We start from the raw sequence: 26,535 nt of genomic DNA, 5'->3' as shown, positions 1-26,535 counted from the left end.
GCCCCACTGCCCCTAATTGCTGTGGGCAAAATAGTGGCCCTCTAACCACTAAATTCTCTCAACATCAGAAGCATGGATCTCAGCTTCCTTGGAACCCATCAATATAAGGCTCCAATCACACATGTTAAATATGACAGGTTTCACCCACCAAGCGGGGCAATTAAAGAGTGAATGGAGTGGTGGCTGGGCAGGCACAGTGGGGTAATTGTGGCCCCATTATTGGAATTGATGGGGTTCTTTCTACAACCAGCCCCTTGGCATCCTATTGCACGCTGCCATTCTTGACGCTACCACTGTAGCCCCAAAGTATTCGGGATACCAAATGAGGCACTTTTCCCCCCAAAAAAACTAAAAACTTTTTGCCATGAGATATGTCAAAAGTTTTAATTGGTTGGGACGTGGGTGTTTAGATCCAGGCTGACTGCAAGAACGAGCCGGGAGACGTGCACATGAAGTGTGTTTTCTTCCCGGTATTGTGCATGTGACCAAGCTGAAGGCTATAGGACCACTATGTGTCACATACACAGAGAACAAGGAGTCACAAGCTTTTCCCTGCTCATTTTGCGACACGTCAAAAGGTACAACAATTTCCGATACTGAAATCCCCTTTTAAAGGAGATGTCCTGGAAAAAAATCAGAGTTAGCCATGCTGCTGGAGCTGCGGAGGACATGTCAGTAATGTATACTTACCTGTCCAGTCCACCCACTCTGTGCCACTGTGTGTTTTCATAACATCCAATGAGGCCCTATTCCCATAGGAAATGAACGGTTATAGCATAGACTCTATGCTGAGTGGCCATTTCTGATGGGAGCGACACGTCATTGGATGTATTGAAAACGCTGACAGCGCCGCAGGGTTTGGCCTGGGAACAGGCAGCATTGGGGGAGCAGGACAGGTAAGTATACATTACTGACATGTCCCCCGCAGCCCCAGCAGCGTGGCTAACTATGAATTTTTCCCAGACAATCTCTTTAATCTCTCTTTGTCTATAGTTGGCTTTTTATTTAAAATTTTCCAAGTACTCTATGAATGTCCCAGTCGACATTTCTTCATTCCCGTCCTGTTATTTTTGCTGTAAAAAGTGGTCAGAAGTCTGGCTACACCCAGCAACAAGAAATGACTAAGCAGTTAAGTACTGTGGTTATGTCAGGCTACCAAGCGGCGTGCTATGAAGTGTTACTCATCTTGCATGGCAGCCATTTTTACCATGTGGTGCGCTACAGAAATACATAGCAGATTGTTTAATGAGGCTTGAGGTTTTGAATGTATTCCTTGCAAAGTACAGTGTCTTCTTATGTAGCACCACCACAATGCTACTGCTGCTTGGCGGAATTGTAGAGTAGTTGATACATGAAGCACATACCATATCATTAGTAGTACGCAAAGAAGAGATTTCTATAGCCGTCATTAGAATCTAGCTTCAAAAGCATTTCCCAGCAGTGTGCAGATGAAGTTGAGGCCAATACTCCTTGGTTCCCTGTCCTGTATGTCACCACACCTTGTTATGGCATCCCAGTCTGTTGGGAATCCACCATACCAAGTTAATAGCCATCTGGTCTCACTGTAATCATGGAAGACTTATGTTTCTTTAAAGTGTACCTGTCGTTATAACTTTCAAAATCTAAACCAAAAGTAAATGTAATATAAAGCAAGTTTGCAATTTACATTCATTTTTTTTTTAGTTATCATGGGGAACACAGCACTTCCTGTTTACTGACTTTGTTTTTTCTCAAAAAACAGGAAACGGTCAGAAAACAGGAAGTCCCGTGTATCCCAGCCCATCTAAGGGCTCACAGAGAGAAGGCAGTCATGTGATTGATGGACTCATAGAGCCGTGACTCTCTGTAATGGCTGGAATTCCTGGGTTTAGTCTGTTTTTTTTCAACCAGCAGAAAATCTGGACCTGGATTTCTGGTAAGTTCAGCTTTTTATTACAGCAGGATAACAAGAAAAAAAATAATGAATGTAAATTGCAAACTTGCTTTATATCACATCTACCGTTGATTTAAATATTGAAAGTTATAACAACAGCAACACTTTAATGTGTTCAGGGTCCTTTTTAACCCCTTCATGACCGAGGTCATTGATGTCCGGGTCAAATTAGTGCAATGTTTCTCCCCTCCATCTAAGAGCCATAACGCTATTACTTCTCCACCTACAGGGCTGGTTGAGGTGTAATTTTTTTCATCCTGATCTCTCGTTTTTATTATCATATTGGTGTAAAAAAATATTTTACGCTCAAGGTTCGCTCATCTCTATTTATTAATTTTCTTCTAAAATATAATTTAAATAAAATCATCAATCCTGGTGTTTTTGTTTTTTCCTGTTTACACCACTCACCCTGCGGGAACAATATTGTTATATTTTGATAGTTCGGACAATTCCACATGCTACGATATAAAATATGTTAATTTCTTTTACTTTTTTTTGTTATTTTTATATTGGGCAAAGAGGTATTTTAAACTTTTATTCAGGGGGGGGGATAAGGTTTTTTTTTAAAAATAATACTTTTAAAACTTTTTTTTTTTTTTAATTACACTTTTTTTTACACTTATTTTACTGTTAAACATGCAATCATTAGACTGCATACACTAATAAATACTATGCCATTGCATAGCATAGATCAGTACTATCGGTGATCTGTGCATAGAGTCTGCCTGAGAGCAGACTCTATGCCCAGATCGCTCATCTGACAGGACGGAGATAAGTGGCTTACGCCCGCTTGTTGGTGCAAGTGGCATGGCTGCGGGGGTTCTAATCAGTCATTGACATATGCTTGACCTGTCACTGACTTTGCATCGTGGTGTTTAAGGGGTTTAAGACAGGCAGCTGTAGACACTGATGTCTGCGAGGCCGCTCACACTGCAGGGTCCCGCACACATCAAAACCCTCTAACAGTCATGAAAATATATATCTATCTATATCTATATATCTATATCTATATATCTATATCTATATATATCTCAATTATATATTACAAAGTTATATAACTTTAGAAATTTAAGAAAATGTCAGTGTTTCTTATTTGATTATGTAACCTGTATAAAGTATCCTCACAATGTGCATTGTCCCACAGTACAGTTCTCACCTGTCACATATGTTTACAACACTCTCTGGAATTCTACCTACTGAATGACCACATCTACACATTCTGAATATTTCTTTATTTTTCATACGGTTGACATGGTGCCAGCAGACAAGTCTGCAGAAGCTTTGACGAGTTCAGTGGCTTCTTCAATAGTAAGTTCTTGTAGACCTTCTTCCCGAGTCGAAGCTACAATCAGCCTGTTCTATAATCTGTATATTACCTGTTAGTTTAAGATTGTTAGTGTTTTGTTTGCTCAGTGTTGGTTAAATTCCTCAGGTGATCAAAGTTTTTTTTTTTTTTAGAAATGTTAAACAGTCTCTAGGGTGGTAGCAATAAATGGTACTCCGCTATCTGTTTCTACGTGATCACGATACATAGGTGTCTCTGGAAGCTAGGGCCCTCATGCCGGTCACACCTTACTATAGCCTATCCACATCCATTGTGGCGTCCTCCTATATTGTGGTACTGGGTTGGGTCTGTTTTGGGATGTCCTTGAATTAGAGACACCTTAGCCTTGTGATAAGCTCACACAGTACTATCTCTTAGCGGCCATCGAGGAAGGGCGCAATGTTTTCAGATAGCCTCATTGGTCTCTTGGGTTGTTTCTGCTGGAGGAGTTGGAACAGGACGGTATTTATCAATGACTTCCCGAAGACTCATGGAGAAGTGTAAATCACCGCCAATGAGAATAAAACCCTGGAGCGAAGAAAAGAACCAATAACTATAATGAAAAGTAATCTTGGCAGTCATATGAATACTAATCGGGTAGTACAACTTACGGCATGGTGGCTAGTTGTCTCCCGAGTAAAATCCAAACCCTCTGGAAGGGGAATGCTAACGCCGCGCTTTGTTCTCTCTGTAGAATACATTTAAAACATATTATAAGACCTTGCGATCCTCATAGCCGGAGTATGAATAAGCAGGGGCGGAGTTAGAGGGTGTGGTTACACCTAGGAGGAGCCTGTTAAGTCATTCTTTTCTATATGAGGAGACCAAAAGAAATGAAAGTTACGCCTCTATAAATAAGAGAGAGTATACTGTCTTACCATTAAGAACAGGCATCACTGTCAACTGTAGAAGAGTCTTTAGGGGGCTTTGTAAGGGGATAAGCTGTAATAGGAAAGGGAAAAAATTATAAAAATATCTGGTACAAAAAGAGCTATAGGCTGAATTCAGTCCTTCACTCACCGCCAAAGACTCCAGCGCTGACTTGTTGGAATATATTCGGAACCTACAGGTCATAAATATTATTATGTTTTTCTGTAGCTACTCATACATTACTATGTCAGGTCTATAGATTACTTATAAGTAATCTTTTCAAATGTTTAATACTCTACTCTGCTGAATTTTGGCAAAAAGTTTGTTCCAAACCGAAACTTCACCAATAGCGATAACTGTCTAAGAGACCTACAAATGCTGTATAACACCGTTAGGTAACTTAGGAGTAAGTACCTAAGTACTTCTGAGCAGTTTATTTTACGGAAGAAGTCAAAAACAGCGTAGACTCAATTACCTCTTGAGGTCCAGCTGAACCTGTAAAGTGGTCTTCTTCAGAGTCACCCTTGCACTGAGGCGCGATTCCTATGGAGAAACGTGTTTCAAACCTTCAAAATATGTCCAACTATGTATGGGTGCCATAAGTATTAGTCATTGGCCCTGGAGGACAATAGCAAGGTCCCTAATACACATTAGTTGGGGGGCTTCTGCGTAATTCTTACACGGAAATAGTCTGTGAAGTCATAAGGTTGTGGGCCTACCATTGTCATGCTGCTTAGCTGCAAAGGGGGCTGGTCTACTGGAGTCAGGTAGATGTTCAGAATGGCATTCACCGAAACACTTGTTCCTGTTGGCTTTATGGTGAACCGTGGAGGGGTCGAAACACGCAGCTCCAGTTTCATAGGGGATTCTGCGACCGCTGGATCCTGCATGAAATGTTAGAATTGTGAGAGGTATTTTTAGCATATAATCTATTTGATATAACTGGACGATCATTGATTGATCTCCCATTTCCGGAGACAGGACCAGAACTGTCAGTAGTACATACCCAGGGTCCTCCATTCCCTTACTTCCCTGGACAATCGAGGACAGTACCTACCTCTCTGCAAAACCAGTTACATCAGATTCAAACAGTGACATACCAACGACATTGTTCTTTATAATATAATAAAACAGTAAAAATCTCCTTACCAGAAGCATTAGACTTCCAAAGTATGATGTCCTCAGCAAGACTTCCAAGTCTTTAGGCATCTGAACGACAGAGAAGCAATAAATAACAAAACAACATCCTATAGAGTAAAGTACACTGTGGCAGAGAAGGCAGGACCATTTTATTACCTATACCCAGGGTCGTATTAACAGCTGCTGCTGCCCTAGGCACTAAACCTGAAGACCCCCCATCTTCACTGGCCAATTAGCTTTAGGATTTTCTAGATTCTGAACATCATATTGATCGTATCACATTTAACACCGCCGAGCCAGACTTGAACAATACTGCCATACTGTGACTGGATAACACCGCCACACCAGACTTGACCAATACCACCATACTGTCACTGGATAACACCGCCGCACCAGACTTGACCAATACCACCATACTGTGACTGGATAACACCGCCACACTAGACCTGACCAATACCACCATACTGTGACTAGATAACACCGCCATACCAGAACTGACCAATACCACCATACTGTGACTGGATAACACCGCCACACTTGACCTGACCAATACCACTATACTGTGACTGGATAACACCGACATACCAGACCTGACCAATACCACCATACTGTGACTGGATAACACCACCACACTAGACCTGACCAATACCACCATACTGTGACTGGATAACACCGCCACACTAGACCTGACCAATACCACCATACTGTGACTGGATAACACTGCCACACTAGACCTGACCAATACCGCCATACTGTGACTGGATAACACCGCCACACTAGACCTGACCAATACCACCATACTGTGACTGGATAACACTGCCACACCAGACCTGACCAATACCACCATACTGTAACTGGATAACAACGCCACACCAGACCTGACCAATACTGCCATACTGTGACTGGATAACACCACCATACCAGACCTGACCAATACCGCCATACTGTGACTGGATAAAACCACCACACCAGACCTGACCAACACCGCCATACTGTGACTGGATAACACTGCCATACCAGACCTGACCAATACCACCATACTGTGACTGGATAACACCACCATACCAGACCTGACCAATACCGCCATACTGTGACTGGATAAAACCGCCACACCAGACCTGACCAACACCGCCATACTGTGACTGGATAACACTGCCATACCAGACCTGACCAATACCACCATACTGTGACTGGATAACACCACCGCACCAGACTTGATCAATACCGCCATACTGTGACTGGATAACACCGCCACACCAGACCTGACCAATAACGCCATCCCCCCCCCCTTCGAAAAGACACCAGATTTAATGGCAAGTCTGAATGGGAGTTGGAGACTTAAAAAATGAAAACAAACTAAAAATTTGTTTCCTTCCCTCTGCTCCCTGGTGCTGCCCCCCTGCAAGGTGCTGCCCTAGGCACCGGACCATGGGTGCCTAGTGGTAAATACGTTATACCCCCATTTGCATCCCTCCAACTATCATAACAGTTTACTATAATAACCTGCTCTATTTAGAATAGGTCTAAATAGTTTCTCTCAAAGAGATAGTCTGGGCAGTATATATATATATATATATATATATATATATATATATACACACTAAGGAGGGGTGAAAAAAATACACACACACGAGTTCTAGACAACCCCTATAAGCACCCGCACAGTCAAAGGTAGTATTTACAGGTGTGCCAACCCTTTAAGAGCATGTATTAATACCAAAAGTATCATTTATTAGAAGTAAAAAAATTATTCTTACCTGTTCATGTGAAATTTCCAGACTGAGTAAATTTGACCGGTAATACGCATACATCGCTGAATCAAAAAAATATTCAGAAAGGGCGATATAGACCATGCGTTCCTTTTGCTTTATGTGGAGTGCCGGGGATGTGTTGGGGATTGTGTCATTCTCAGAATCTAATGAGTAGAACATGCCCTGAAAATAATAGAACATGGGTTTAGTGGAGCTTATACGGCACCTAAAATAGACCCTAGATAGGGCGTACTTTGTTGTTTTTTTAATCAGTTTAAATAGCATTCAACAGATTTGGTTTGTCTGCTGTGGGAATACTTCTTTAAGGAACCTAAGGTGGTTGCAGATTGCTTTTACCTGCCCCACCAGATCTCTCCATGTGCCCAAACAGGGTAAGATCTACCAAGGCTGGTGGGGTGAGAAAAGCCACTGGGGACTGTCCCAATAACTTGTCATGTGGGTGCTTTAAAGTGATGACAAAATCCCTTTCAAGTGTTTTTTTTTTCAGAAATCAACAGTACAGCGATTTTAAGAAACTTTGTAATTGGGTTTATTAGCCGAAAAATGCATTTTTATCATGAAAAAGTAGTTTGAAGCTCTCCCCCCTGTCTTCATGGTTTTCCATTGAGAGGGGAGTGGTGGAAGAAGATGAGGCTCCAAAACAGGACAAAAAAGAGTTAATTTACAGCTACATCACCGGGCTATCTCCTCTGAAGTCAGCACTGACCTCTCTGACCTCTGAATACCGGCTTTCACACAGCTCCCACTGTGTAATCCTTTGTTCTCTGCTTTCTGCTGCTGACTAATCTCCCTTCTCCACCCTCCCCTCTCCATAGAACAGACAGGGCTCGACTGATGTAAAAGAGTCGAGATTCCTTGATAATGAGCAGTGAATGAGAGAGAGGAGGGGGGGGGGACCTGGGGAAAGTCTTTTTGAATGCTGATAATGGCATATTTGCCTAATAAACCCAATTACAAAGTTTCTTAAAATAGCCTGTACTATTGATTTCTGCAACAACAAAAAAAGTGACAGTGACACTTTAAGGACAGCTGTCATTGACTAAGAAGATATAGACCCCATCTGGCAATGACTCTTCTAGCACGGCCCTAATACACAATGACCATTCCACCCACGGTGCTGCTGAAATCTTCTTATCTTAAGAAGGCTGACATATATTATAGTTTTCTCTAATAAGTATAATGTATGTAAGATCTTATACCTACCCTAAAATCCATATCTAAACTGTCTTCTGACACATCAGGATCGCTCAGGAGTGAATAGTCAATGCCTATGTAATCATCCACTGGATTCTTTACTGCAAAGAAAAAGCACAATAGTATGAACTGTTATCAAGCTTATAATGTGAACGGGGCATATCTGGGACAGGTTACCTGTCTGTCCTGGCATTGTCTCTCCTTATCTCCCCCTCACTCACACATATAGGGGTAAGAGAGTACATCTTATACACGGTCATACGATACACACATGGCTTCCTACTCACCAGGCACAGTGTTAAGCATGGAATTCAGCAGTACCAGCCCGGCATGTCTCAGTGCTGGACAAATCTGTAAGAAAACATCAAGAATTATAATTATTTTAGAGACATGTCTTAAACATTAGAAAAATTATAAATTAAAATTATCTTGCACAAATGCTGAATTCACTAAACCTATAAAGATAGCATTATATGTGAAATACTGAAGCCCAGGAACACAATGTTATATACTGGTTTTGAGAACAGCACACATATACAAGTCTTCTAATTAAAGGGGTTGTCCAGGCAAATAAAAAATAAAAAAAAAATCCTGGCCAGCAGAGGATGCTGTAAACACAATACAGCACTCCTTGCTTCCTACTGGTCTCCTCTGACAAGAACTGCTCGCTCAGCCAATCAGCAGCTGTGGAGGTGTCCCGCCTCAGTCACTGATTGGCTAAGCAGGCAGCCATGACATCACAGGAACTGGAGAATGGGTGAGTGTCACTCTTCTGCTGTGTTGAAAGCACCCCCTGCTGTCCTGCATTTTATGATTTTGTCCGTACAAACTCTGAAAAACACAGTTTTTACATCTCTGGAGTGTAAAATATTACAGATTTTGGAGAAGGGTCACTGATATGGGGATCTATTCTGTTTGACAGATTTGGAGTCGTGAGTCGTTTTTGAGTGTCTTCTCCTAGATTAGGACTGCACAAGAATTAGATGGATGGACTTTTTTTAAACTACGTTACCCCAATCTGCCTAGGCTTGTATATATGTGGCTGCAGATAAATTAGATTACCAACTTTGCTGGATGTGAGAATGGTAACACACAATATGTTGGCACTTTCTCAAGGCTTTTAGTCAAGTTCTTTTATGTCGCTTACTGAGTGTTCAATCGATCACCGTTCTGCCATGTGTCCAGCGGCTCTTCACTCGCCACTCAAATAACAATTCAATCTGGCAACAATGGACACTCGGACAAAAGGTGTAGTAACCCCTCACTGATGCCCTCTGCCCTAGGACTTGGACACACTGTGATGTGAAGGGGAGGGGGGTTCTTCTCTTTCCCCAATTCTCACACCAACTATTTTTTGTTTTTCATTTAAAAGGAATTTATTACCTTGATATTTTTTTCCCTAACTGATTAGAGCCAATTACTGAAATATCTTCTATTTTTTTTTCTAATCAGTTTCTATTTTATGATTAGCATTTTTTATATTTCATTTATAGTACAGTAATATGGGGGCAGACATCTTGCTTGAGCTTTTTTTTTTTTTTTTTACGGCATTTAGAGATATGCTTTACAGCAGCCTCATGGACATAGACACCATTGTCTAGAGCTGACCTTTTTCACATGAATGGGCATGTACTGTGACAATAAGGGTTGCTCCATGAGGGAGGTTGTATGCTGAGCATCAACTATTGTGAATAGTGTCATGTCATCTTATCTATATACTGTCTGTGATGATAAGGAGGGCACTGCTGGAAAGTGATTTGTCCACTAGCCCCAGGGGTCAGAATGAAAGCTATAAAATTATTCTATGGTAAAGGCAGTCAAATGGAAAATTAGAAATATTATCAAAGAAAAAAAGTTTAAAGGGGTATTCCAAGAAAAAATACTGCACAGGATAGGGGACAAGTAAGCGATAAGAGGGGTCTGATCTCCATATCGGACCCTTGGCTTCTGTTTTATGAATAGAGCCACGGGTATGCCACAAGACCCACGGCTTTATTCATTCCTATGAAGGTGCCAGAGAGAGACGAGTAAGCACTCTTCCAGCATACTCAGCTCTCTCGGTTCCTCCATAGAGCCATTCATAACATAAAACGCAAAGTACAGTAGCAACATATGGGCCTACCTGCTGGTTTAGTAGGAATCTCATTCCTGTTGTAATGAAAGACGCCAGAAAGTCGTATACCCTCCTGAAATAAAGGACACAGAGCAAGTGAGACCAAGACTGGACTAAAGGTGTCCACAAATAATGACGGCCATACAACAGCCAATGGCTCTGATTATGAAGGACGTATTCAAGGCCAATATGTTTGAGGATATCACATACAGAACTTTCGGGGGCATTTTTAAGAGAATTTTATTTCAAACTGAAGTCAAATTGGCGATCAACTGATCACTGGGGGTAATCAATGTTTGGCCACTCTGGAGGTACGGAGAATTACTGTACATAGTCGCCATTCACATGAATACATGAACAGTTTAGGTCCATCAGTCCATCTGGGACCTCCATTTATGTTTTCTATATGGTGCTTATGTATTTTCAAAAGAAATAACATAACATGAGCCAAATCTACAGTGTTCTTGAAAAAGCTTCTTAAAATGTAAATAGATAGGAGATAGATATGAGATTGATAGATAGATAGATAGATAGATAGATAGATAGATAGATAGATAGGAGATAGATAGATAGATAGATAGATAGATAGATAGGAGATAGATAGATAGATAGATAGGAGATAGATAGATAGATAGATAGATAGATAGATAGATAGATAGATAGATAGGAGATAGATAGATAGATAGGAGATAGATCAATAGGAGATAGATAGATAGATAGATAGATAGATAGATAGATAGATAGGAGATAGATAGATAGGAGATAGATAGATAGATAGATAGATAGATAGATAGATAATAGGAGATAGATAGATAGATAGATAGATAGATAGATAGATAGATAGATAGGAGATAGATAGATAGATAGATGGATGGATAGATAGATAGGAGGTAGATAGATAGATAGATAGATAGATAGATAGATAGATAGATAGATAGATAGGAGATAGATAGATAGGAGATAGATAGATAGGAGATAGATAGATAGATAGATAGATAGATAGATAGATAGATAGATAGATAGATAGATAGATAGGAGATAGATAGATAGATAGATAGATAGGAGATAGATAGATAGATAGATAGATAGATAGATAGATAGATAGATAAATAGATAGGAGATAGATAGATAGATAGATAGGAGATAGATAGATAGGAGGTAGATAGATAGATAGATAGATAGATAGATAGATAGGAGATAGATAGATAGATAGATAGATAGATAGATAGATAGATAGACTTCTTTAAGAACAGATGCCAGCACTCCTGAATATGGCTCACCTCCTTTGCACTAATACAAGCAGACAGATGGACTTTTTGGGCATAGTGATACTGATATGTTAGTGAGCTTACTTGAGAGTACCGGAGAATCCCGCCTGCATTCTGTTGATGGACGCATAACATGTCATATTGGAAATCTTCAGACGTCCTTTTGGATCTCTAGCAAGATCCAGATCAGTTTTAATGTGCACTCCCTCCGCTGAGGCATTGATGGTCCCCACGTCATAGCTAGAGAGTAACAACATCATTCACAAAAATGCAATGACACTGTGTGGGACACAGCAGACGGCACTATTATTGTGTAGGTATTACCACTTGGAAAACTGCCTGCTTCGCACTGTTTTTTAATGGGGGTAACTTTAATTTTAAGGGCACCAGGGGCAGCAGCCAGCACAGTATTAATAAAAGTAGGAGCAGGGTACTGTTAAAGTTGCGGCAGGAAGGGAGGTCCGAGTAGAGGGTGGGAATAACTAGGGATGGTGGTGGAAAGATGCCTTTGCAGAGTATGATGCTTGGACGAAATTTTGATGGACGAATTGGGAAGAAAAGGGAAAGGTAATGGCTCCAATCAGTGATGATGCCCCCTGTAGTCACTGGATGTAACTGCATTGTATTCACTTATACAGTTTGCAGAGCCTCTGCACTAGTAAACATGTGTTATCAAGTGGGGGGCCCACCCAGGCCTCAGATGTGTTTTGTCTCCTGTGCTAAACCCCTAGCTATGTGATATAAGAGGATGATACTCACAGGAGCCAGTAGAGAAGTTTTCTATGGAAGTTTAGGCTGATAGACGCATTATTAATGTCCAACACCAGTTGTCTGTTTGGCTGAAACTTCAAGTCCGACTGTGACAGCTGTAAGTGTGTGACCCGTACACTGCGGAGGAGAGAGAGGACCAAGAAAACAATTATCAGTGAGACAGTGACTATTGTAACCAAGTAGAACTGCTTCATAAGCTGCCAATGCTGGCAGGCAAAACCAAGATGGCGCGAGAGCAAGAATTATCTGCCAAAGTGAGAGCCATGAAGCAGGTTCATTATACAAATAGTATTTACATTCCATCAAAGTGTATTATTGGCATGGAATATGCACTCTCTTACACTACAAGGAGTACTCACTTGTTTATACTGTAGGCGAATCTCCCCTCAGTTCCGTTCAGATCTGGAATTGTGATGTTCTCCAGCTCCTGTTCCACAAACTTTAGTCCTTCATATTTAACTAATTGAAAAAAATATCTATGTAGTCCCACACAGAACAAAACCTTATGGACTCTATACATACATAACATTTTTCTACTTATGGTGCTCGAGGTTCACATGCTTAACCTATAGCCAGATCAGCCATAACATTAAAGGGGTATTCAAGCCGTATTTTTATTTTTTTTTTATAAATGGCTCACGGTGCTTAAAGCACTGGGACATGTCAAAAGTTGTGATTGGTGGGGGTCCCAGATGAGACCCCCTTTGATCGGGAGGCAGGGGGCAGCACATGACAGCGCTTCCCCACTCTCCATCATGTCTGTCCAGATGACCCCACAGACTTATTATGGAGCTGCCTAGATGTAGGTCGCTGCTATATTCTAGATGAGAATTCTAGATTAGTATAGAGACACAATAGTATAGTATTAGTATAGAGACACAATAGTATAGTATTAGTATAGAGACACAATAGTATAGTATTAGTATAGAGACACAATAGTATAGTATTAGTATAGAGACACAATGGTATAGTATTAGTATAGAGACACAATGGTATAGTATTAGTATAGAGACACAATAGTATAGTATTAGTATAGAGACACAATAGTATAGTATTAGTATAGAGACACAATAGTATAGTATTAGTATAGGACAGCAGGTGATGACTTCTACTCACCAAACTGTAGACCTTTAGACGTGATCCGTATTCTGCAACCAGGGTTCTGTAAAGACGACTTTGACAATACAAATGGTAGGACGAGTAAAAGAAGGTACGCCGACACTGCCATTGTCCCTTACAACCTAAAACCAAATTACAAAGGAATGATATAAGACATCTAAAAACTCTGCATGAACTAACTCCTAGGTGGGAATGCCAAAGGCCATCCAATGTCTGCAGAAAGTAATAGACCAGCCGGTCAGTATACATGTACCAGGTGATCATTATGGCGGCTATTATTGGGAACCATTGTTTGGCCACAGTAAGCACATAGTATTCACAACAATTATTTGCTCAGGATTTATGGTCCGCGCCCTATATATACCTCCTGGTCCGCGCCCTACTGAGCCACTGCCATGCTGCCTCTCTCCCTGCAGCAGTACATGTTCTTTCCTTTAGGGTGCCCACTTGTGCCCTCTCTGCAACATAAAGGACAAGTGTGCCCTCCATATTTGCCCTCCACCAATCCTGGTCCTATTTTAGACTGCTTCACCCACTCACCTGTGCTTGAGCAACATTGTGGTTTACCATACAGCAGGTGTCCAGAGATGTCTAATTTTTATATTTGGCCCATGCCTGGCTTTCCTTCTGCTTGACCACTTTGTACTGCATTGGTCTCCAGTCAACAGGATGAAAGTAGACAAATGGATGGCTTCCAAAGGCACTTGTAGCCTTCAGGATCCGAGTAAAGCTCCAATGTAAAACTCTTTTATTGGTAAAATGAACAACGTGTTTCAAGGGACTTATTGGTGTCGTCTTCATGGGGACCTGTGTTCTGTTAGACTCAGGGCCCTGAGTTCCATTGGATTTAGTTTTTCTTGGATCCTGAAGGATATGATCTTTGGAAGCCATACATTTGTCTACTTCCATCCTGTTAATCTACTTAACAGCCAAAGGATGGTTCTCTGGAGGGTGTCGACAGCTCCTCATTCACTTTCATGCTGCACTTTGAGTCGTGAAAAAAAACACCTGAGTTCCATTGGACTCAGTTTTCCTTGGGTCCTGAAGGGTGTGACCTTTGGAAGTCATACATTTGTCTACTTTCATCCTGTTGATCTACTTAACGTCTAAATAAGGGTGCTCCAGTGGGTGTCTTCAACTCCCCATCCACTTTCATGCTGCACTTTGAGTTGTGGAAAATAACACGTGCACCCCTGCTTTATTCTTCTATTTTATATTGTCTCTTCTGTGTTTGACCTGGACCTTTGAACCTGAGCTGCTTGCCACATTCCTGACAACATGGTCTGTCTTCTGCCCAAGACCTATGCTCGCACCTAGACCTGCCTTTACATATCAGGGCAATGCACTGGTTTCCTATGTCTGATGGCCTGCCCATACCTACACATGGACCATTCTTTAAAAAGTGACATGATACCACCTACCATCTAAGTCCAGCTTCCATTTCCTGGAGTGCGACAAAGAGTGAAAACTTAGAGGGATGAAAGGGTCCTATTCCATGGTCCGATCAATAATGTAAACGAGCGCCGATTTGCTAGATCGGCGCTCGTTTACTGGGCCGATAATCGTTTAGCAAGGGCTGCAGGGACATTGTTACCGATGTTCTTGCAGCCCTTGTTTAAACACCATACATTGCCTTAGCATGTCGCAGGTTTTCTCCTGCGCTCCTTCTGATTCCCGGTCCCGTGCGCAGCAGCTTCGGTGCGGCTTGTCGGAGCTTACAGACCGCTCAGCCAATCACTGGCCAAGGCGGTCCTGGTCAGTGATTGGCTGAGCGGTCTGTCAGCTTAGACAGGCCGCTCTGAAGCTGCGCTGGGCCCGGGAGGAAGAAGGAGCACAGGAGAAGACCTGCAACATGTGTAGGTAATGTATGGTGTTTGTGGAATCGTCGGTCGCCTGCCGCGCATCACTATTCCACGCATCGATGTGTGGTCGGTGCCTGATGATTTTAGGTTTTAACCTAAATAAACGATCAGCCGATGACACGATCATCGGCTGATCGTTGTCTCTATTCGAAAGAGCGACTATCTAGTAGGACTAATAGGACCCTTAGGCTCCACTCTCCACTCCTGAGTCTGGCCCAAAGTCGATCCAGTTGAGTATCTCAGCAGGTCCACACCTGCTACTTGTTAGGGAATGTTTGCCCTAAAATGCCACCCTCATGTAGAGCTCCATGTTGAGGCCCAGGGGCCTCTCGCTCCCAGTACTGATCATTCAGCAGATGTGGTCAGATTATATTTAGTATACCACAGTCATTAACAGATGTCGGGATCTTGTGACCTGATCCTATGAAAAACAAAACCTGAAAGTTTCACAATAGGCATTACCACATATCTCAATGTCTATGATAACTGCCTGCAGATGACTATGTGAAATGCTAACCAGCATGGAAACCCTTTCCAGATCTAAGTTAGAACTTGAGGACCATACAACACCACATCACACGTTTCCACAATGTAACATTAGCCGCCTCTGTCCCTGTCATTATACCTATAAAGCATGTGTGGCCAACCAAGTCCATATGAGTAAGATTTAACCCGCTCTTTATAGTCACACAATATACACCCTACGTAATGCCAGCTTTTACTCATGGTCACTATTTACAGCAGTGTAACTTTTATAGGTAGTTTATAAAGAAAGCCATAGCGGGTAGGGAGGGAGACACATAGTAATTACCCACAAAAAAAACACTTAGGGGGTGTTCAGATGGAAAAACTTTGAAGGTGGTCATAAACATAAGACTAAAGTTGATCACAATGGAACGTCTGGTGACCAATGGCATAGCATCATTATCTAGAAAGAAGTTTTCAGTTTTTGAAATTCTCATCTGAAAGATCCATATATAATCATCCATATAAGATTCATCCATATATAATCATCCACATAAGATTCATCCATATATAATCATCCATATAAGATTCATCCATATATAATCATCCATATATAATCATTCATATAATTCATCCATATATAATCATCCATATAAGATTCATCCATATATAATCATCCATATAAGATTTATCCATATATAATCATCCATATAAGATTCATCCATATATAATCATCCATATATAATCATTCATATAATTCATCCATATATAATCATCCATATATAATCATTCATATAATTCATCCATATATAATCATCCATATAAGATTCATCCATATATAATCATCCATATAAGATTTATCCATATATAATTATCCATATATAATCATCCATATAAGATTCATCCATATATAATCTTTGCTTAATAGAATGTGTTCAGAAAATGTTTGGTGTAGAGCATGGGTCTCCAAACTCCGGCCCTCCAGCTGCTGCGAAACCACAACTCCCATCATGCCTGGACAGCTAAAGCTTTGGATTTGGCTGTCAAGGCATGATGGGAAATGTAGTTTTGCAACAGCTGGAGGGCTGCAGTTTGGAGACCCATGGTGTAGAGACACCTCAGACTAAAGTTGGATAATAAGATTGGTTTTGTCTTAGGCTAGGTTCACACTCCGTTTTTGCAATCAGTTTTTTTCAAAAAAGGAGTGAAAAACGGATGGATGTGTGTGCATTCGATTCCATTATAAAAAAACGGATCAAAATAATAAAAACGTTTTTTTTTTAACGTACACAAAAACGTAGTCGACCTTATTTTTGTGTCTGTTAAAAAAATGGATCCGTTTTTTTTAAGAATGGATCTCAATGGAAAAACGGATCAAAACAATGCACACACATCCATCCGTTTTTTTTTGCAAAAAACGGATTGCAAAAACTTAGTATGAACCCATCCTAAGGTGTATGGCAGCCTCCTGACTCTCCACCAAAGAGAAGGGTCAGATGTGCTTTTTCTGCCTGACTCTATTGTTTTAGATAGATACCCGATTGTTTTAGAGAGATAAGCCACTACCAGGGCTGTCTATAGAGAACATATGAACGTTCGGCCATGGCAAACTTTTACATGTATGGGGAGGTCGGAAAAGATAACAGTAGGACAGTTAAAGGGGTATTCCCAAAGCCCTATTTACAGCATAGAGCATAACGAAGAGATTGCAGGGCGTCCGACTGCTTCCCACCCATCTCGAGAACAGGAAGTCCAAATCCTTGTAGAAAGGAGTTGCAAGCCTCTATGGAGCCACTGAAGAGAGCTGAATGCTGCATAACTGCAGGGCATAACTACTCCCCGATGGAAATACTCCATTTAGAATATACTCACAAGTAACGAGTTTGTAGCAGATCTTGCACTGCGCAATTCATTGCGATAGTCATTACCGTTATAGTCCTGTATTCTCACAGCGGATTTTGATTCTCGTTGCGACAATGTAGTGACAGATTTCTTTGGCTGCTTTAATGCCAGTTAAAATAATAAATACACCATACTTACCTGTTCCCATTCCTCTGGCGTGCTCCTGTCTGATTCTTGGAGTCCCAGCTCACTGACAGCTCGCTCAGCCAATCACTGGCTGCAATGGGACAGCGCAGTGATTGGCTGAGCGGGCTGTCAGTGAGCTGAGACCCAAAGAATCAGACAGCAGCGTGACAGGAGCAGGAACGGGAGCAGGTAAGTATGGTGTCTATTATTTTTTAACCAGCACGGCATAGACGTACTTGAAGAAAGCTGCCACTACATTCAAAATCCGCTGCAAGACGGTAGGACTATAGACCTGTGGATCGAAACTTATGTAAAATATTTGGCAAGTTTAAACAACTGTACTGGTCAATATCGATAAGTCGTTAATATTAAGTAACATAAGTCAATAACCAACAACCTACTTTTATTAATTGTATATGGTCATCTTTACTGTTACAGTGCTCTGTATTGAATTTTTCATGGTCCCGTTCTTTATCCACAGTAGCTGCACCTTACCCAGAGAAGGTGGGCGCCTCCGCTGCTGGGCCCCATAGCAGATGTTATTCTCGCTATGCTAATAACATCAATGCATCTGGAACTTTTCATGGAATTCCTATAACAAGTAGGAACTGCTGTATATTTCTGCTTAAATGCTCATAAAGCCAAAGTTGTAGTGTCCGGACTACCTTAGGGACATGTTTCCTCCATGTTCAGGACAGGTTTGTGAAGTTCTTGCGGTCTCCGGAGCATTGTAAATAAATGCGTCCTGATTTATTTAACCATATCCGCTTCTGTTTCATGTAATAATGAATGTTTTATAAGCCTTGCTGAAAAATTGATTTGTCTTTCAGACTCTGTCGCACAATATTGTTTAGTTTGACTAAAAAAAATGTTATGTCTTCACATCCCGTCAACAACAAAGGGCCTTGAAGAGAGGCAAAGTGCGTGACATGCCCTTGAAGGCCGTGATGGACCATGAAATCGGCTTACGGTCAACACATGGCTATGGAGATTTGCTAGTTTCGGAAGTTGTAGCTCAAAATTTGCTGAGTCATGTGACCATATAGATACGTTCAAGGGTGTAGTTAGGGGGCCAAAAGTAGCAGGCACTGCTGGCTCTGAAGCCTAAAGAGGCCCAAAGGTTCTCTTGTGACATAAGAGACCTCAGTATTAAAAATAGCATATAACTGTTAAAGGGGTTTATCCATATAAAAGGATTGAGAACATTTTGAAAGTAACAAACAAATCATACTCACCTGCCCAGAACCCACTCTTATGATGGCCCCCAGTCCCCACTTCTCACGTCTGCTGCCTACTTCCAATGATGTTTCATTCCTGCAGATAATGCCCATTCACTGGCCCCAGCAGTGATCCACTACAGAAAGTCAGGGACATGGAGCCGTCGTTACAGCAGCCGCAGGGCAAAAGGGCAGGTAAGTATGATTTGTTTGAAACCATCCTTATTGCGGTGTACAACCATCTGTACATAGAAGTAAATATGTAACCCAGAGAAATAAGGACTATTTCAGTGCAACCGAGGACCAACCAAGACCTTCAAAAAAATTTTCTTTTATTCAGCACAAGCAAGACGTTTAGGGACCAGAACAACCCTCACTTTCTAAACCACAAATCCTATGTGTGCAGATTATTTAAGTCATCACCATTGACTTCTGTAGATAGAAAATATGGCATTTCACGTGTCCCCACAACCATGACAAACTGCACAGGTCAATATGTGTTTTCCTTGCAGCAAAACTAAACCTACCCCAGAAATATATATATATATATATATATATATATATATATATATATATATATATATCTGTTTTAGTTATTTCTAAAATCTAAAAATATATGTGTATTGTGTATATTTTTACCAATGAATGGGAAGGCCATACCTTCTACTATATGTTACCTTGGGACTCATTCATATCTAATTTTTTATCTATTTCACAAGTATACATCGGGATGCCTAAAAAGGCTATGCTGATGTAGATTATGGCATACCGTCAGCAGTCCATCAGGTACATTCCCTTTAAGCTTTGCCCATGGATAAAACGGTGTTGGTGCAGGGAAGTGCCATGGTTCTTTTTCTGAACCGCGGCCAGGCCGGGGCTGAAGTACTGGAGGTGGGCCCAGGAAACCCCTGCCCCTCTATGATGCCGCTCCATTGATTCTAATGGAGCCATGTCATAGAGGGACAAGGGTTTCCTCCCACTGGGGGTGGGCCGGCCCACCTCCAGTGCTTCAGCCAGTGCCCGTGAATAGAATGGCGCCGTACACAGGAACCGGGCCGCGGTTCAGAAAAAGGATTGTGGCACCAGTTTCCCTGCGCCGGTGCCGTTCTATTCATGGGAAAATCTTAAAGCAAATGTACCTGATGGTACATATGTTTTAAAGGGACTCTCTCACCTCAAACCGCTAAACTCATGTTATCAGTCGATTATACACCAGTGGACTATACAACGCTGATTCTAGATCTTCATTTTTTATGTCTCTATGTTCTTGAATTCCTTTGCTCCAAACCACAAATGAAGGAGTCTGAGTAGTCCTCTCCATTATATCCTTGAGCTAAGTAGTCCTTCTCTATGCATCCACATGCATGGTTTGTAGACTTACAGCAGGGAAATACAAAGGAGTAAAAAACAACAGATTACAGATTTGGAATCAGCATCCTTTATCCTACTTACAGATGACTTTAGTTTTGAGGGGGTGGGTTGGAGGTGACAGAGTCCCTTTATGCTGACACGCTGTACAAACAACGGCTGTTCAGCTGTGTACAGGAAATACACATAAATTGCTTTTTTCCCTGCACTTACTACTGCATCAAGGCTTCACTTCCTGGATAAAATGGTGATGTCACTTCCTGGATAACATGGTGATGTCACTTCCTGGATAACATGGTGATGTCACGACCCGACTCCCAGAGCTGTGCGGCTGTGGCTGCTGGAGAGGATGATGGCAGAGGGATGCTCAGTGTCCCTCCAGTGCCCTGTGTCCCTCAGTGTCCCCATGCCATCATCCTCTCCAGCAGCCACAGCCCGCACAGCTCTGGGAGTCGGGTCGTGACATCACCATTTTATTCAGGAAGTGACATCATCATTTTATCCAGGAACTGACATCACCATGTTATCCAGGAAGTGAAGTAAGTGCAGGGAAAAAAGCACTTTATAAGCATTTTCCGTAATAAGTGTATATTGTAATTTGTAAAACTTCTGGGGGCAATACAATACTTTAATAAAAATTTTCGTCGGACTTCTCCTTTAACATTTAAACTACAAAATGTTGCTCAACTATCGCTAACCTCCAAGGTAATGTTAGGTTGTGGTAAGAAATAACCTCTGACTATAAAGTTCACATGAAGTTTCTGTCATAAGAGAACAATTAGTAAAGCGGAAATGTTATAAAACTCCCATCCTTAAGAAGAAAACAAAAGAAACTTAATAATGGCAATTTTTGGGGTTATAAATATTTTTGCACGAGGTATGTGTTGTTGTTTTTTTAACTAGCCGGAAAATCCCTGCAAAATATGTTTTGTTGTTCGCGAGTTGATATGATCTTTCTAAGGAACTGAGTGTTTTTGTTTCTGGAGTCACAACACGAAAAGACACAGTCAGAATTTGGCTTTGGGCCTATGCCTGGGGATAATAGACACTCTCTCTGATGAGCTGCCAGTGCGGACAGTGCAACAAATCCCCGGACTTGTAGATCTTTAACAGTTCTTAAACAATATACCTTCAGGTCAGTTTCCTCAAAAATAATATGAGCCGGTATGTTGTGACAACAAGATATTACATGGTTAACATGTATTTAAATTGTCCTTTAAATTGACAAGTAGGAAATCACTGTGAGCCAGGGACTGCACATGAAAGGGGAAATCCACCCAAACATAACTTTTGATATGTTTCTGCCCATGGCGAGACTAACAATTCCTTTCATACTTGTTATTATCTATTCAGGCTCCTTCCCCCAGTTCTGAGCTGCTGCTTTATGCTGAAGACACAAAAATCTGAGCCTTTCTCTCCATCTCCCCCATCCCCCCTCCCTTCTGATACTGATGATGCAGACAAGTCCATGGCTGGCTTTATTTGCAACATTGTAGCTTCTTTGTAATGCTGGGAGGGTTTTTCTGAGGTCAACTTGCTAACAAACTCATCATTAATCATCCCAGCATTAAAAAGAAGTTACAGTGTTGCAGATAAAGCCTACCAGGGACTTGGTTACATCAGCTGTCTCAGACGGGAGGGGGGAAGAGGGGGAGACAGAGAGAAAAGCTCACAGACAGATTTTTGTGTCTTCAGCAGAAAGCAAAAGCTCAGAACTGGGGGAAGGAGACTGAATAGATAATAACAAGTATGGAATGAATTGTTAGTCTCACCATGGGCAGCAACATATCAAAAAGTTATGTTTAAGTGGAATACCCCTTTAAAAAGTTTTGATAGTTCCCCAAACTAATAAGTTTTGAAAGTTTCCCAAAAGGAATAATAATTTTAATATGTATACCATTCAGTTTCTCCTTTGTTGCCCTGTCATTATCTAGTGCATCTTGGCCATGTTCAGACCCGGACAGGGGACCGGAGCTGTAGGGTTTAGATAGTCCTGCAGTTCCCAACATGAACACGGGAGGCAGCAGAGAGGCCAGTGTTGCTTCTTACTGCTGCCTTTCAATGGAAACTGATATATAGACAAAAAAAGTATACGTTTATTTTATGGTTATATTATAGAGTAAGCAAAAAAAGGTACCCCTTCAATATAACGAACCTAAACCCTTACAAATACAACTACTTATGCAGTTAACATATAAAATCTGAATAAGAGGGGCAACAGATGTTTTTCTCGAGTGACCTAAATCTCACCTCCTGTTCTACAATTGCTTCCAATCTGTCACCGGCTTTGTCCAGCTACCAATCTGCCCATTGGGACGCATAAACCAGGCCATAGCAGACTTACCAGTTGCCTTCTTCAGACAACATACAGCTTCTAATTCCACTTGCAGCGCCATAAAGCAAATGCACATAGGATGCTATGTAAGGTTGGGATAGCCGGACGCTGTGTGCGGAGTCTATAACGCGCCCTAACCTGTTGTGCATTCGAATGATTATTTTAGCTATGCAGAATGTAGGTCAGCGAGGAGACCAGAAGAACTTCAGGTGGATACCGTCCATCAATGTAGCTAGTACACATACTTGCATGCTGCCCATGATGCTATTACCTGCTAAAAATCTAGAATATTTTGGTAAAAAAATTTGATGATCCTAATCTACAGGTTCCTTCTGGAACTCAAAGCCTAGGGCAAACCCTCTGTAGGACATGGAAACGTGGCTGCCTATGACATAACATTCATTTACACCTCTGTATCACTGGTGACGTGTCCAGTATCCCTTCAGGAGACGCAATTCTATTGGTATAGTATATAGATTCTAGTGTAATAGGAAATATTCTACAGTCTTAGGAATGCTGAGCTGGGATTCCTGGAAAAGAACAAACCATGTCCTGAAATTACAGGGTAAATTCAATCTAGCATCAGGTTACTTCTGTCGGGTGACATGGACTGTGCAAAAAATTTCAGAAATTTCCTGAAATTATACATAGGTGCATCTTTTTTTTTTTTTTTTTTTTAGTATAATGTGTAACCAAAAACTTCATCTATTAACTAAAAACTAAGAAAAAAAATTCCTTTAAAGGGGTACTCCTGACACCGGGGAGGAGGTGGCTGAGGGAAACGATGTCCACTCACTTCCCCAGTTCCAGCGACAGGTCCCGCATCACGGCGCTCCGGTCCCCGGCCGCTTCCTGGTGTCTGACGCGGGCCGGAGACGATACGCCTCACGTCCGCTCAGCCAGTCAGTGACAGGCGGGATCTGAGCGGACTCGAAACGGATCCTGCCTCAGCCAGTCACTGACTGGCTGAACGGACCTGAGACGTCACGTCTCGGGCCCGCGTCAGACACCAGGAAGCGGCCGGGGACCGGAGCGCCGCGATGCAGGGCCCGCCGCTGGAACCGGGGAGGTGAGTAGACGTTGTTTCCCTCAGCCACCTACTCCCCGGTGTCAGGAAAAAAATGCCCCCCGCCAGACTACCCCTTTAAGATTGCACCATGCTCTATACACTACCTACAATTACAGGGAACATAATAATAATAAAAAAGATAGATAGATAGATTGATAGTTAAAGGGAACCTGTCACTAAGACAATGCTATGTAATCTATCACCATCATGTTATAGAGCAGGAAGAGCTGAGCAGATTGATATATATCTTTGTTGGAAAAGATTCAGTATAACTTGCAACCTGTTGATAGAATTCCCTGCTCATTCTGTGGTAAGGAGTCCAGTGGGCGGGGTCACTCAATGGACTGGACTCTTTAGCCTGTAAACATTCAATCAATAAATTACAAGTTATACTGAATCTTTTCCAACAAAGATATATATCAATCTGCTCAGCTCCTTCTGCTCTAAAACATGATGCTGATAGCTTAGGTAGCATTTTCATGGTGACATGAAAAAAGCTGCATGTAAAATTAGACGGTACTAGAGATGAGCGAACCTCAAGCATGCTCGAGTCCATCCGAACCCGAACTTTTGGCATTTGATTAGCGGTGGCTGCTGAAGTTGGATAAAGCCCTAAGGCTATGTGGAAAACATGGATATAGTCATTGGCTGTATCCATGTTTTCCAGACAACCTTAGAGCTTTATCCAAGTTCAGCAGCCCCAGCTAATCGAATACCGAACGTTCGGGTTCAGATGGACTCAAACCCGAACCCGGTTCGCTCATCTCTAGATGGTACACTTAAAATATAATTAAAAACTATGCACCAATAATATAGTAATCAATTTATACAGCACAAGCACAATTAAAAACATGTATATATGGTACATACCATCATGGCAAGGTCCTGTGTGCAGGACTGTGACTAGACCCCCCCCCCCACACACACACACACTGACTAGGCAAACATTCCCCAAATCCATGTAAAGATGATGGAAAAATAATACAGAATAAAAATGATGCACAAATATCACATAAATAAAGTAAATATAGTGGCTTACAGTGTGGGGGAAGACCCTGAAGCCTACATATATGGCCACCAGAGAATCTAGACTGCACCATGATCATCATGCTAAAAAAAAACATTAGTCAAAAGTCACCTACTGTAAATCCACTGATCGCCTCCTGACTACCTTACTACAGATAAAACTGGGGAAGAGGAAGGTCAGGTAAGTTGGATTTAAAAAATTTTTTGTTTTGGTTGAGAAGCCCCCGACAGAGGAGCGGGGCAGCAACTTATCTCTCCTCTCAACATGCAGAACACATGAATAGTTTTGAACATTGTAAGGCTATCCCATTCAGCCTAATCTCCTGCAGTGTTGATCCAGAAAAAGTCAAAAAGCCCCATAAGCAAAAAGTTAATTTTTTTTTTATCTTAAAAAAAAAAAATCAGAATAAATCAACGGATCAAGCTGTCCACTTGGGAACGGGATAATAGATCGCCTATGTATACTGTGCATATCCTTCAGGGAACAAGAAGCCATTGCCTAGAGAGCAATTAGAAAATGAGATCACGTTCGGCCAATGCTCAATAAAGGAACATTATCCTTAATGAATACAATACAGGTGTATAGGAAATCTATGGGAGTCATGTAGAAGGGTCTTACTATCATCCAGTATTCATTCCGCCAATGAAGGGATATAGTGAAGGCAATAGCTATATACATATAGTCACCTCCAATGGATATGTATATAGTCACCTACAGATGGATACGTATAGAGGAGACAGTCTCTCTTTTGCTATAAGTTGTATCTAAAAATGTTACATGTTAGTGGGGGTAGTATGTGTAGGCAAATAACACTACCATAATTAGCCTAATATAAGGTACACCGTTACATAAGACCTGGGATACAGCCTATCCATTTTGTATCTATATATACTGTAACCCCACATGCAGTTGCAGCATTCAGGTTTTCTAGGTCAGGTTAGTTTCTTAAGTTCCTAAAACCCTTTTAGTCCAATATTAGTATTTAACGATAAAATGTGACATCTGTTGCTAAGAAAGTGGATGTAGGAGAAATGGAAAGGTACAGAAGTGCTGGTAGATTTGAGAAGGAGCATCCATCTATGTACACACTCACCCAGTCCCTACTCTTCGTGGGATTCTGTTGCTTGCGCAGTCCCTGCACTGGTACTAGAGCAGAACGCTGCCTGCAGAGGCTTATATACAGCACTCTCATACACATTCATACACACACACCACGCACAGCCCCTCCTCCTTCCCACAGACCACACAGCTGGACAAGGAACACAGCCTGAGGCAGCATCTCGTCTTGTAATACAGACTGGAGAAGGGGGGGGGGGGGGGGAACACACGAGGACTTTGATACAAACATACAGCACAAAACCACGGGAACCGCACAAAGTGCACACAGAAGTGAGGGGCGAGCAACACCCAGCAGAGGTGTACACACTGGGGAGCTAGAATAATACACAAAATGTACTCCCCAGTATGGTTTACAGGATGGGATAGAGACATTTTGGAATAAAACCTATTTTAGAAATTTAAAGGAGTAGTCCAGTGGATTATAAAAGGGGGAAATTGATAACAAGTACAAACTTACCTCTCCCCATGCCCGCGGTGAGCGGCTGGACTGGCCTCGGGATCCCCACCGGGATGTCCGAGGCTGACACGTCACAACCCGGCT

At 41.7% G+C, this 26,535-nt stretch overlaps 1 protein-coding gene across 1 annotated transcript; it reads right to left on the bottom strand.

Annotated features, from left to right (window-relative positions):
• Window positions 1–3,150: 3,150 nt before the first annotated feature.
• Window positions 3,151–26,075, bottom strand: PLTP (phospholipid transfer protein). The gene is made up of 16 exons (XM_069954072.1): window positions 25,969–26,075; window positions 13,502–13,626; window positions 12,745–12,844; window positions 12,374–12,502; window positions 11,699–11,854; window positions 10,356–10,419; window positions 8,521–8,584; window positions 8,243–8,334; window positions 7,025–7,201; window positions 5,277–5,336; window positions 4,847–5,011; window positions 4,603–4,670; window positions 4,278–4,320; window positions 4,136–4,199; window positions 3,869–3,945; window positions 3,151–3,785 (listed from the first exon to the last, which is right to left on the bottom strand). Exons 2-16 carry the CDS (start codon window positions 13,611–13,613, stop codon window positions 3,663–3,665), a joined length of 1,494 nt encoding a protein of 497 aa, XP_069810173.1. The 5' UTR covers window positions 13,614–13,626; window positions 25,969–26,075; the 3' UTR covers window positions 3,151–3,662.
• Window positions 26,076–26,535: the final 460 nt, after the last annotated feature.

The sequence above is a fragment of the Dendropsophus ebraccatus genome, chromosome 14, assembly GCF_027789765.1.
Source record: "Dendropsophus ebraccatus isolate aDenEbr1 chromosome 14, aDenEbr1.pat, whole genome shotgun sequence".
NCBI lineage: Eukaryota > Metazoa > Chordata > Amphibia > Anura > Hylidae > Dendropsophus > Dendropsophus ebraccatus.
This window is presented reverse-complemented; position numbering and strand designations above follow the sequence as displayed.

What these genes read in the sequence shown, in the direction of transcription:
- PLTP (XM_069954072.1), bottom strand. Translation starts at nt 13,613, where the DNA reads ATGGCAGTGTCGGCGTACCTTCTTTTACTCGTCCTACCATTTGTATTG. An exon ending in TGGAAATTTCACATGAACAG is followed by an intron (nt 5,337 to 7,024) that starts GTAAGAATAATT and finishes TCTGTCGTTCAG; the next exon opens with ATGCCTAAAGACTTGGAAGT. An exon ending in AGACAACTAGCCACCATGCC is followed by an intron (nt 3,786 to 3,868) that starts GTAAGTTGTACT and finishes TCTTCGCTCCAG; the next exon opens with GGTTTTATTCTCATTGGCGG.